The sequence below is a fragment of the Arachis hypogaea genome, chromosome 16 (genome assembly GCF_003086295.3).
Source record: "Arachis hypogaea cultivar Tifrunner chromosome 16, arahy.Tifrunner.gnm2.J5K5, whole genome shotgun sequence".
Classification (NCBI taxonomy): Eukaryota; Viridiplantae; Streptophyta; class Magnoliopsida; order Fabales; family Fabaceae; genus Arachis; species Arachis hypogaea.
The window spans coordinates 148419217-148432376 of NC_092051.1; the positions used below are offsets into that span (position 1 = coordinate 148419217).

The 13160-nt window shown below is 29.1% G+C and overlaps 1 protein-coding gene and 1 long non-coding RNA gene across 2 annotated transcripts; both read right to left on the reverse strand.

The window, feature by feature from the left end:
* Positions 1–4915: 4915 nt before the first annotated feature.
* Positions 4916–6756, reverse strand: LOC112698326 (AT-rich interactive domain-containing protein 1-like). The gene has a single exon (XM_025751625.3). It carries the CDS (start codon positions 6185–6187, stop codon positions 5162–5164), a length of 1026 nt encoding a protein of 341 aa, XP_025607410.1. The 5' UTR covers positions 6188–6756; the 3' UTR covers positions 4916–5161.
* A 3846-nt stretch (positions 6757–10602) lies between these two features.
* On the reverse strand, positions 10603–11511 carry LOC112697765 (uncharacterized). Its single transcript, XR_003151289.2, has 2 exons — positions 11138–11511; positions 10603–10924 (listed from the first exon to the last, which is right to left on the reverse strand). It is a non-coding gene; the product is annotated as an uncharacterized lncRNA (long non-coding RNA).
* Between the last annotated feature and the right edge of the window lie 1649 nt (positions 11512–13160).

The window sequence follows — 13160 nt, forward strand, 5'->3', positions numbered from 1 at the left end:
CGTAAAATTTATTATGATTAATAATATTATTATGACATTTGTAATATGAATGTTTATTACATTTAATGAGTTATTTATAGAAATTAATAAATTAATTATTGAGGTTATATATTTTACTGATTTGAAAATAATAGTTGATTAATAAGAAGAAGAAAGATGTCTTAAAAAATATTTTTATATATTAAGAATATATAAATAGATAGAATTTTAGATTAAATACGATTATATTAAAATTGAATTGAATTTCATTTAAATTAATTTATTTTTTTTTTTTGGTTTAAAACACTGTAAAGAGGTTTCCAAATATGCTATATTACTTAAAAATAGTAGTTTACTTTAAAAAAAAAAAACATTTCTTGTGAAAGAAGAATGGAGTCAAATTTCTACAATTATTATAAAGATTTTGTTTCAAGATTGATAGAATCGTAATTCATTTAAAAGGTTGGAGTAATCTCTGTTTTAATCAATTTGAAACGTACCCTTAGCATCAGCATTCTCCCATAGTCAAGATGGCTGCGACCTCCAATCCCAAAACCAAAACCGAACCGGATCTGAGTCGCTATTACAATGTTGTGACAGCAACAGGCCTTGGATTCCAGATTGGTGTGGCTGGGGACACTGCATTCCAGTTTCTTAAAGCCTTATATGCTTCTCCCAAAGGTGTTAGTACCTTCCACCGCCTTGGAAGCGCGTGCCAGAACGTGCGTCTCCGACCCTATGCAAGCATCCTCACCGCCATTGTTGGCAGTGCTTGTGCTCTTCACAAGGCCCACGACAAATGGCTGCGCCCAATCCAGGATATTCAAGACACACAAAAAGGTACCCCGTGTACGTGCTTCCATTGCAAGTTCTTGATCAAGTGTTTTTCTTGCTACTTTTCTCAATATAAAATTGATTTTTCAGGTAAAAAAGAGCAAGAAAGTGCACTCATGCAAGTATGATTATAAAATATGAAATCTTCACAAGATTTAATAGAAATTTTATAAAATTTGTAGAGTCATTTAAAATTATAAAATAAAAAATTTAAAGAGTTAAATTGAAATTAATTTAAGAGTATAAGATAAAAGTGGAAACTAAGGTGCAGTCGTCGACTTACTTACGTGAAGTTGATAATTGAGAGCCGTTAGATGATTTGACTGATTTGATTAAATTTTCATCTAACAGCTCTCAACTATCAAGTCGACTACACCTAAATTTTCACATTTTATCTAAATTTAGTCAAATCAGTCAAATTATCTATCGACTCTTCACGTGAGTTGTGTTTCCACCTTTAATAACTAAATTATAATAAAAATAAATAAATTTTGATAATTTTTAACATTTCCTCTCGTAAATTTAGAATCCAAATTGTCAGTAATTGTTATGTTTTGTGTTTGTTATTTGAAAAATTGTTATGTATGTACAGTTGTTTTAACGAAGGATCAATCCCTGAAAGGGTGGTTTTGTGAAACTGCCTATGCAACTGGCTTGAATTTCCATTTCGGGCTTATTGGGGGCTCCGCCTACCACTTTCTCAGAGCAGTGGACGGCGGTGGCTTCCCCCGCCTCGGCTGTGCGTTCCGAGCAGTGAGCCTCAACACGCTGGGTGTCGCCGGCAAGTTTGGTGCCTGGTCCCTACTCGGCGACACCTTAACATATGCATCGTCCGTTGCTTTTAAACGGAATTATGATGACTCATGGAAAACTACCATTGTTGCTGATGCTGCTGCCGTAGGGCTGCTCTCAGCCCGCCGTGGCCTCCCTGCCGCTGCTGCCTTTGCCGCCCTTACCGGCGGTATGGAACTTCTTCTCCTGGGGCTGGACCATTGTCTTCAAGATAACCGACCATGTAAACAAAAAGGTTTATTCTCTCTTATCAATTTATGTTACTTAATACATATGCTTACTTATCAAAAATGCTATTTTTAGCTTTTTACGTTAAAATCAACCTATAATATATTTATATATAAATATATGTATAATTTAATTTATTTTTAATGTATATTTTAAAATATATACTAATAATTAATTTTAGTAACTAATTTTAATATACACGTAATATAATCGTTTTATTATAAATACTTGACTTGTTATTTAATTATTATATCATTGCACAGAGAATATTTAAGAATTTTTTCATATTATATGCTAAAAATAAGTCATTATATAAGATACCTAACTAATAATCATGCAAAATTTTGATTATACTATTAGAAAAGATTTGATTATTTTGCTGTTACATTTTTTTATTACTTCTAGAGATGGAAAACTTTGTTAAAATAATATGTCAAACAATAATAAACAATAATAACAAAGTTTTGTCTCACTACATAGAAAAATAATATATCAAACAATATGTATAAATATATGAGTCTAATTTAGTGACTAATTTTCTTTTTTTTCAAAATAATATGTTTTATAGCAGCTTGATAAAATAGTTTGTATTTCCATCATTCAAAACATATCGATGTTCGTAAGATTGTGATTTTAGGTGGATGATGGATCCTCATAAGTTGCTTAATCCAAATGAGTTTATTTATTTATTTATTTTGACTGATATGCTAACATATTTGAAATTTGATGTCAACAATAAGCATGCAAAGAAGGGGTAGAGGTAGAGTAGAGGTAGAGCATGTGGATTATAATATTCAAGATATGAATCCAACTCAACAAGCTGAGAAGACAAACACAAACATGGTTGAAGAACAAGACAATGTTGGAAGCTAAGGCTATGCATTATTTTGCATTATTTTTATACAAAATCCCAGTTATGTTTTTTTTTTCTTTAGTTATAAGAATAGTTTATTTCAAATAATAAGAAATGATTTTCTTATTACTCTTTACATATAATACTACTTTACTTTGGTTAGGAAAATCTTTAGTATATTCATGAGACTTGAGAGTATGAGGTCAGTTGGCATCGAATTTGATGGTCCTTAGATATTAAATAATTTTATAACAAAATATGTTTTTAAAGTTTTTTAATAATTGTTTAATAGTCTATATTTAATTTTAATTACAAATTCATATTTTATATATTATTTAATTATAAAATTTATTTTTTGTTTTATAAATTATTATTTTATTATTCATCTATCATATTTATTAATAATAAAAAACAAAACTAATAACGAATTAAATCTTCCATTAATCGTAATAATTTTTTTGTCAATTCTAATCTATTAAAATTTTATTTTTAATCCACTATATCCCTATAGAATTGTGAAATCGTGTTTTTTAAAAAAATCAATCCATTTAATTCACAAAACAATTCATTGAATTTCAGATTTTCTATAATTAAATTTAAAATTTTTCAACCGGTTTTCTCGCTGTCCAGTAATATCTCTTTTGGCAGGGTGATTGTGAGTTGAGTTTTTGCAGCAAAAGGAACTGAATGAAAAAGTTTGACGATTAAATAGACTCTTAATTACTCTTCAAACCCTTCTCATCCCTTCCTTTTCCTTCTAAAATCTCAACTCAGATTTACACCCTTTGCGAATAATACAGCTTACAGAAAACAGTGAATATATATTAATCCCATGTTCAATCGTTTGAATCATGAAAACGTAAAATTCAGTCGATTGTTTTGTGAATCAAATCGATTAATTTTTTAAAAAATTTATTAATTTTGTAAGAAACAGGATATAACAGATTAAAGATAAAATTTTAATAGATTAAGATTATTAAAAAGATTATTATGATTAATGAAAGATATCATTCGTTATTGTTTTTGTTTTTTATTAATAATAAAATAATAATTTATAAAATAAAAAATAAATTTTATAATTAAATAATTATAAATAATTAATTTGTAATTAAAATTAGATAAAAACTATTTAGTAATTATTAAAAAATTTAAAAAACATGTTTTGTTATTCGACCATTTAATAGTTCAAACGTTTCAAGACCATCAAATCCTTTAACGTGTTACATATCTAATTAATCAGTTTAAAAAAAACTAATAGAAAAATTAGTATTGATTTTTTTTTTCACACAATACATTTATTTGTCAAAATCGTTTTTCATAATATATATATTTTAAATATTTTATATATTTATCTTTCATATACTCATATGCATGATAAAGTAGGTTATTAAATAATCTATATTGTATGACTCCAATTTATATATATGTATATATGCGTATATATGTCATATTTTATTATGGATCAAATTCGAATTAAATAAAAAATAAAGTTAAATATTTATGTTAACGTTTATCATATCTCAATGATATGTTAATTGTTCTTGAAAAAGAAAAAAAGTTTAATAAAAAAAATCATATAAAAAAATATTGATATAATTTTTAATTGAACAAATTTTTTATTAAAATATGTTACTTTATTATATTTTAAATATATTATTTTAAATAATATATACTATTTAAAAGCACATTTAAAATTTATTATTTTGTATTAATAATATTATTATAAATATATTATTAGTTTTTCTTAAAATAATATTTTTTTTCTTTGGTCATCAAATAGTGATAACAAAAATATTTTACATAATTAGGTCTACTAAATAAATATTATATTCATTTATTTCTATATTGCATGCAAAAAAATAACTAATGTTTAAAAGAGTTAATTACATAATTTTATCTTAATAAATTATAATAAGTGAATAAAATGCAATGTTGCATATTTTTTTTGATACAACAAAAAATACTTTTAATTATATATTAAATAGAATAATTATTTATTAGGTTTGTTCTTATACAAATAAGAATTTTTCTTAGTTTTATACCTGTAATATTTTATATCAATTAATTTCAAATTTTAATTATTTTTTGAATAAATTAATAAAACAGTAATACAAATAATTGTATAAAAATAATAACAATAATAAATAAATTTAATTTATCTAATAACTTTTAATAATAAGTTAATTTTTAAAGAGTATTCTCCTCTCTACTTTGTCTGTACACCAGCAGTTTTATTGAATTTTGGCCAGCATGTAATCAGCAGAGAAAGGTGAGCCATTGGATGAAATCTCACACCAATCTCACACCATCAAATCATCATTGATGGCTAGTTGATGGCTAACAATCACAAAAATTGTTGGCCCATAGCATTGCTGTTAAGTTAATTTAATTTATCTAAATACAAAGATTGTTGCCACTAAGAAGCACAAATGGCCAAAATCTGTGCTCAACGAAGCTTGTGACTTCAGTAACTTGCTATCTTCCCTTTGAAAAAGGGTTTGCTTTCACCACATCCTTAAACTTCTTCTCTTCGTGTTCGGTCCACAATCGCCTAACATCTTCCCCTGTCTTGTGTAAATTCCACATGTAAAATGCATCACCCAATTCTAGCTTAAGTTTAGCCCTTTTCTGAGCAACATGAAATTGGATACACTCAACTGAACCTTGAAATTGGCAGCCACATGAATCTTTTCTTCCAGCTCCAATGGGATCCCTTTCGATAAGATTGGTATTCACCTTTGCTGCTGGCCATATTTGGTTTCCAAACCATTTTGAATCACTCTCAACAGCCATGCCAGTCCATTCAGGAACTTCAGCTTGATGGGCCGGGCCAATAGGAATGGGCACGGTGGCAGGTTCATCAAGTGACCATCTCCCGTAACATCCCTTTGTTCCTCCAGCATGTGATTTCTGGTCAGTTTTTAATCTCTCCCTAAGATTGTAGTTTGCCCCGACCTGATCATCATACATGCAAGGATGCATCCTTTGACCCTGCCAACTAGGGTGATCACTTTTCAGAAATACAGCTTCCCGGAACAACAAAGCCTGCTTCCAGATCTCTTCACTACCATATGACTTCCACTTTGACTTTTTGGGCATTGAACCCATTGCAGGATCACAAGGATTCTCAGCCCTATCAAGAATCCAGTGCAGCATTTCTGACATAGACTCTCTCTTCCTCTTTCGACCACAGCTCCCCTTATTAATACTATCTTCATCGCCACTATCACACCTCTTGCCACCATCCGAAACTCCAGTCAGGCTGTTTACTGCATCAGATATATCCGCTATTGATGTTTTACTTCCATTCAAATGGTTGAGTCTATCCATTGCATAATTACGGCTGCATAAGTTTCCAACACTAGCCACATTTGTCTTCCGGTACAGTGAGTTCAAATCAACAATTTTTTTGGAATCACTGAGCTTTGGATTCAAGCACCTAACTCTATTAGTTCTACACAACTTTCTCCCATCTAGTAAGTCGCATACACTCTCCACCATGATAAAATTGTGAAAGAATAGGAAAAGAAAAGAGGAAAAAATTTTATTGATTGTTAATTGAATTGAATTGAATTATGAAATTAAAACTAAATATATATATAGCATTGTTCTATAAAAGATAAAAATAAATAAAGATAAGATAAGAACAAATAAAAATAAGATAAAGATAAGATAAAATAATAAAAACTAAGTGTATTAGAAAAATAAAAAAAATATCTTTTTGAAAAGTTACAATTTATATCTTGTTTTTAAAAATCTTTTTCCTTAAAAAAAGATGTTTTGTAATCATTGATAAACAAAAATATCCTTACTAAAATTTTAAAAAGTTATCCCCTTTCTTTCATGAATGTACTATACATTCAATGTCTCTTTCATGCCTTAAACCTCGTAATGAGGTTCCAACTCAAACCGCAGCTCCTCTGGTAATCTCTGGTTCTCTTGCTGCTATCTTTTTTTATCTATTTTATGTTTTCAATACATATATAAAAAGTCAATTGACTATTTCATACAAAATCAACGCAACTTTTATTTTCTTTTGTTATAATCACACGTGATATCTTTTATTTTTGTTTTTATTTTTATAGATGGATTATATTTTATACGGTATTAATCTTGGCTTGATGTTTGAGATTCAATTTCATTGAATCATTAATTTTCAGTGTTATGATATTTTAAGAATCTGTATCTAATATTTTAGGAGCATTATTATGTAATATTTTACCGAATTCCCTATTGAAAGAATTATGTAATATTTTGAGATAAAATCTTTAATGATTTGATATAAAATATAATCATATATAAATATAAAAAAATATACGAGTATCAAAATATTAAAAAGTAAAAAATCTGAAATGATTCACAAATAAAAATAAAACATATTCATTTAGCTTTTGTGAAATATATAAATATAAAGATTGAAAGTTAAAATATTATTGTTTTTTTACACACTCAACAACAAATCATCAGATTCTTTTTTTTTACCATTTCTTCTTCGTATTGTTATTATTATAAGCTTCATATTACTGTACTTTGTTATTATTTGCTTTCTTTTACCATTTTTTTTCATATTGTCTCTGTCTTCATATTATTTTACGTTTTTGTGTTTTTTTTTTAATTTTTTTATCATTTTGTCATTATTATTATTAATTTATTTGTGATTTTTATTTGGTTTTTTATCATAGTATTTTATTTTTATTTAGTGTTATTATATTCACGATTATTATTTATATTATAATTTATTTTATTAACGTTATAATTTATATAGTATGGCTCCAAAATCTTTAGATAGGCTTGAACAATGTTTTAAGGATATCATAGCTACTAGTTATAGTGTTTGGGCGCTATCAAAAGATCCAAATTCTGAAGAATTTAATAAGAACAATGAGAATTTCAAGAGTGGAGATGAAATGAATTATACAAATGAATTTGTTGAAGAAGACATTGTTAATTATACAGTTGTTCAAAGCCCTACTAGAAAAAAAAGAAGGAAGAAGACTTCAAACAAAAAAGTTGAGAAACGAGCTGGAATTAAGGGAGATGATCCTTGCTCAATAGAAAATTGCATCAAGTTGTCACGTAAATTACCTGGTCTAAAACCATATAGTCCACAGTTCTATTTGGGAATTAGATTAATGGCTAAGCCACAATATAGAGAAACTTTCATTGCATTGAGTGATGATCCCAATCAACAACTTGGATGGCTAAAATCTTTTAAATTAGATGACATGAACTGTCTCTAAACTTTTTTTTTCTGCATAAATTCTTATTATTGTTATTGTTGAACTTTAATTCAGTGACAATGTTATAATTTGTGTTTTGATTTTATATTTTGGAACTTTATTTAATAATGACATTGTGAATAGTATTTTTTGCTTTGTTATCTTATTTTTCATGTTAATTTAAATTATACAGGATGAATGATTATGAAACAGATAATGATACTGAATATGAAGAACATGAAAAAGATTACGAATCAGCTGTTATATTAGCTATTTATGGAGTTGCCAATTATTACTTGCGATATGTCCTCAAACAAGAGAAAAGGACTTCAAAACTATCAGGATATCAATGGCTATTAGAATTAAAGGAAGGGAATGAAATGCGATTTTTTGAACAATTTAGAATGAGAAAATTAGTGTTTAACCGTTTATGCAATGATTTAGTTCTTAATTATGACTTGAAATCCACACATGTTAGTGGAGAAGAGATGGTAGCAACATTTTTATACATGCTTGGGCAAGGAGCTTTTTATAGAATGTTAGAGGAGCAATTTCAACATTAAGGTAAAACTATATTTCATCATGTTCCATCATGTGTGAAGAAATTAACAAAAAATATTATTAGACCTATTGATCCTAGTTTTACAGACACACCTAAATATATTATGGATAATGATAGATATTGGCCATATTTCAAAGATTGTATTGGAGTTATAGATGGTACGCATATAACCATTTATGTTCACCAAGATGAGCAAGTACAATATATTGGTAGAAAAGGAAATACTACAACAAATGTGATGAGTGTGTGTGATTTTAATATATGTTTTACATTTATATGGGCTGGTGGGAAGATTCTGCAAATGATACAAGAATTTTTATGAAGGCTCTTCGAACAAAAAAGCTAAATTTTTCACATCCACCTGAAGGTTAGTTATGTCATTTAAGTTTATTTTGAGGTTACATTCATTTTCATGATAATATGTAGCTTGATTTTTGTATATTTTTTAATGTATTTCAGGTAAATATTACTTAGTTGATGCTGGTTATCCAACTTTTAAGGAATTCTTACGACCTTATCATCATACAAGGTATCATATTCCACAATTTAGACTAGCTCCAAATTTTAGATCAAACAATGAAAAAGTTCAACTATTGTCATTCAAGTTTAACAACAGGAATTGAAAGGACTTTTGGAGCATGCAAAGCAAAATAGAAGATACTACAAAACATGCCATTAAGAGCCAAATTTAAAACCCAGCTATGCAAAGCAAGATGGAAGATACTACAAAACATACCATTAAAAGCCAAATTTAAAATCCAGTGTGATATCATTGTTGCATGTTTCACCCTTCATAATTTTATAAAAATGATGGATTCTGATGACATAAATATTTTGCAAAAATTTAAAGATATTATTTCGTTACAAGCCAATGAAGATGACAGTAAGAAATGGATCAACAAATTCTGAAATTAATGAATGGGAAGAACCAACACAAGAAGATGTTTGGGCAATGGAAGAAATAAGAGACAATATAAGAGATCAATTATCGAATCAAATAAATTAGTATAAATAATTATTTTTCTTTTATTATTATTAATAAACTCTTTTATGATTGAATGTCCTTTTAAGTAATTTTATTATTATAAAAGTACTTTTGTATTTTTGTATCTAAATAATAACATCTTTTAAATAAGTACTTTTAACTAAAGTATCCGAACATAAAATCATTTTTACTTTTGTAAAAGATCTTTTTTTAAAAGATCTTTTTCAAGAATGACGCCCAAACAAACCCTAAAATTGTAATTGAATTTATATATTCTATTGGATTCAAGGTTCTGAGAACCGAACCAGTCATTGAACCGCTCTAGTCACTAATTCACTGATTTATTGGTTCAACCGTGGTTCAACTGGAAAATTTATTTTAAAATAAAATAATAAATAAATTATAAATAAAATATAATTATAGTCTAATATAAATCTTAAAATATTTTCAAATTTTAAAACATTACATGAAATATCATCAACCAAAACTATATGATTTTATCAAAATACAAACTAGAAAGTTAAATAGTAAAAAAAAATATCTAAATATTAAATGCCAATATAAAAATTTGTCATCAATCATCAAAATTCCCAAAAACTTGTTAAGTACTCAACATTAGAAGCCATTAGTTTCAACTTTAACAGAATATAAGTTCATGAACAATTAGGGTAACTCCTGGTCTGAGGCTGCAGGGCACCTTCTTCGTTTTAGTAAACGGTTTATCAATGATGACTTTTCAACATTAGGGTATCCAACTATTTCAGCTCGAACTTTTATACAGTAACATGAATAATTCACTTCAACTTAGTTATATTCATTTAAAACAAGTACTAAAGAGTGAGAACTAAGTGTAAAACTTAAAAAGAAAGATAAACTTATTTTTGTAAAATGAAAAACACAAGAAATAGCCTAAAGATTATACATAGCAATCAGATAGATTATTTTGGTTATGCAATTTACTGATCCAAACCTTTACTCAAACAATGTGTTTCACTGTATTTATATCATTTAGGAGTTATAGGAGTTATAAGAATGCTGCAACAGATAAAGAAGCACAAAATTACTACTCAAGTACTCATACGGTTTAAATTATGTTTTCCTTGTATGGATATTAGATAAGGTAAGGAATTCTTTTGAGCAATAAGAGAAATTCTTTTGCCAAATAATTACTAAAGGAATGACACAAGTAAAATTGACACTTAATTGTTACATAACCCACTGGACGAGGAAGCTGTCCTTTGGCTTTGTGTTTAATATTTACATCGACTGCTAATTCCTTTGCTAACTGGCCTAATTTCATTGTACCCTTTGCAATACATACAACACAGAATTAAGTATGTGGCATATGAAACTTTCTAACAAGAGAGGTCAACAGCTAGAAAGAAATTAATTTATAGCAGCAGCATAACAAATTCATTTTTAGCAATAATTTCAACAACAACATTTACCTATTCCATAGTCAAGTGCAAAACCTGTTCACAGAGCAGAACTTCATATCAATTTATATATTTTTTTAATTCATTAGAACAATAAATACTTAGTAATGCAATGCAGCAAACTGAATTATCCATGACATTATCAGTCTACAACTTCTATATATATATCATCTGCAATAAAAGGAAAAAGTGAAAAACCCAGTAAGCAGTGAAAAATCAAGAATGAACCAAGAAGTTCGCATAACATACTTGTCATTCTCATTCCAGCCAAGGTAACATTACTGAACAGATAAATGACTTCCCTCACCACATCATCCCCGCACTCGCGACGGCGACAATACACGAGCCACCAGATCTGACACGGCGATCCATCTCTGTAGCGAATCTCGCTGGGAATAGCGCCTCGTCAAGCCATGCGGAGAATGCGAAGTCGAACCCACCGTCGAAGAACGGCGGGTTGTGAGGGTCAGCGCGTTGGACGAACGGCGGCGAACTAGCGGCTGGCGCCGGCGAAAACGCAGGGAACCTTGGAGTAGTTGGAGGCGGCGACACTGTTGTTGGAGAGGAGAAAAAGAACGTGAGGCTGCTGAGATCTAGGGACTAGGGTGAAAATTGAAAAATGAGGGTCTTTAGTAAAACGGCATCGTTTAGTAAGAATCGGCCGGTTCTCGGCAGGTTCAACAATTTTTTGCCGGTTCTTTAATTACCGATTTTGGTTATAGGACCGTACTGTTGACGTTGTTGGTTTTCATTTGAACCGGTTCGACTTGTCAGTTCAGTCCAATTTTTAGAATCATGGTTGGGTTGTATTTGTAGACCATGAGACTTCTATATTGTTATCATGAACTAAGGTCGAAGAGTAATTTAATAAAAGTGTACATTGGTAACCGTAACTTTCGCTTTTGAGCGTAATTTAGTAATTGGTTCATGTGCAAGTGAGTCATACGTACTTGTAGGGGTGGTAAAGCGGGCTGACCCATCCCAACCTAGCCAGCCCCGTATAGGCCTGCATTATAAACGGGGCGAGCCGGCCTGTCCCGTTAACTAAAGTGGGTTTAAAATGCTAGTTCGTCCTGTTTTATGGTTAATTGGCGGGTCGGCAGACAAATTCGTTTGACTTTTTTTTTTAAATAAAATTTATTAAAATTAACAAAAAAATAATAATTAAAAAATTAAATACAAATAAAAAATAGTTAAATTATAATATAATTTTTTATTAATTTTTTAAATTTTTAACTTTAATAAAATTGTTCAAAATAATATTTTTCAATAGAATCATTTTTATTTTAAAAAATAAGCTACATAATTTGAGCATATATACAAATTTATAAAATAAAATAAATAAAGTTAATAACTAAAAGAAGAATAAAAACAAAAAATGAAAAAAGTGTTTAAAAATTATATTTTTGTATTAGTAATTACTTTTTATTTAATAAAAAAATAAAAATAAAAATCTTTGGTCCGACAGGCCAGTCCGTTCCGTTCTACTAAAACCCGTAATTTAAGCAATGCAGATTTGGTGAATTTTTTAAATTTGATGGATTTTAAATTCTATCTAGACCCGTCTTTTTAGCGGATTCAACGAATTGGCTAGACAGATTCGACCCATTTTATTACCCTGATACTGGCAACGGTGAAAGAAAGGTTGAGAGAAAATGTTAGAAATTTGAATAGAGAGAGAAAGTTTAAAATTTGAGTTAAATAAGGAAAGAAAACTAGAAAAGTAAGCGGTTAAGGGGTAGTGGATGGGGAACACGAGATGTGTGGATAATTGGATATTAACGTGTACAATATTATTAACATAATAGTACGGCTGAGTTTTTCAATATTGTAGAGAGATGGATGTTTTTCAAAAGAAAAAGTATGAGGAGCCAATATTATTAGTGTACAATGTGTTCAATAAAATTAATTTAAAATTTAAATTAAATTAAAATCAATTCATTAATTTTAAATATTTGCTAATTTGGAATTTAAAATAAATTAGGATTGATTGCCGTAAAAACAAAAACCAAAATTCTTTCTCTCTCTTAACAAAAAAACAAGACTCTCTCTCAACGGTGATACATTCCTTTCTCGTCCTTTCTCACCGCAACACGTTCCTGCCGATGCTGCCGTCCACACCGGCCAATGCCCAGCAGCGCCTCTCGATTGTGTGGGTCATTGTCACGACACCGCATCAACCCAGATCAGGAACGACTCCGTCGCAGCCGGCGTGTGCGTTCCTCCGGACGTCAACGGCGCAAGGTAAAAGGGTAACAAGTGTTTGTCCATT

Coding starts and splice junctions, on each gene's coding strand:
- LOC112698326 (XM_025751625.3), bottom strand. CDS start 6,187: ATGGTGGAGAGTGTATGCGACTTACTAGATGGGAGAAAGTTGTGTAGA.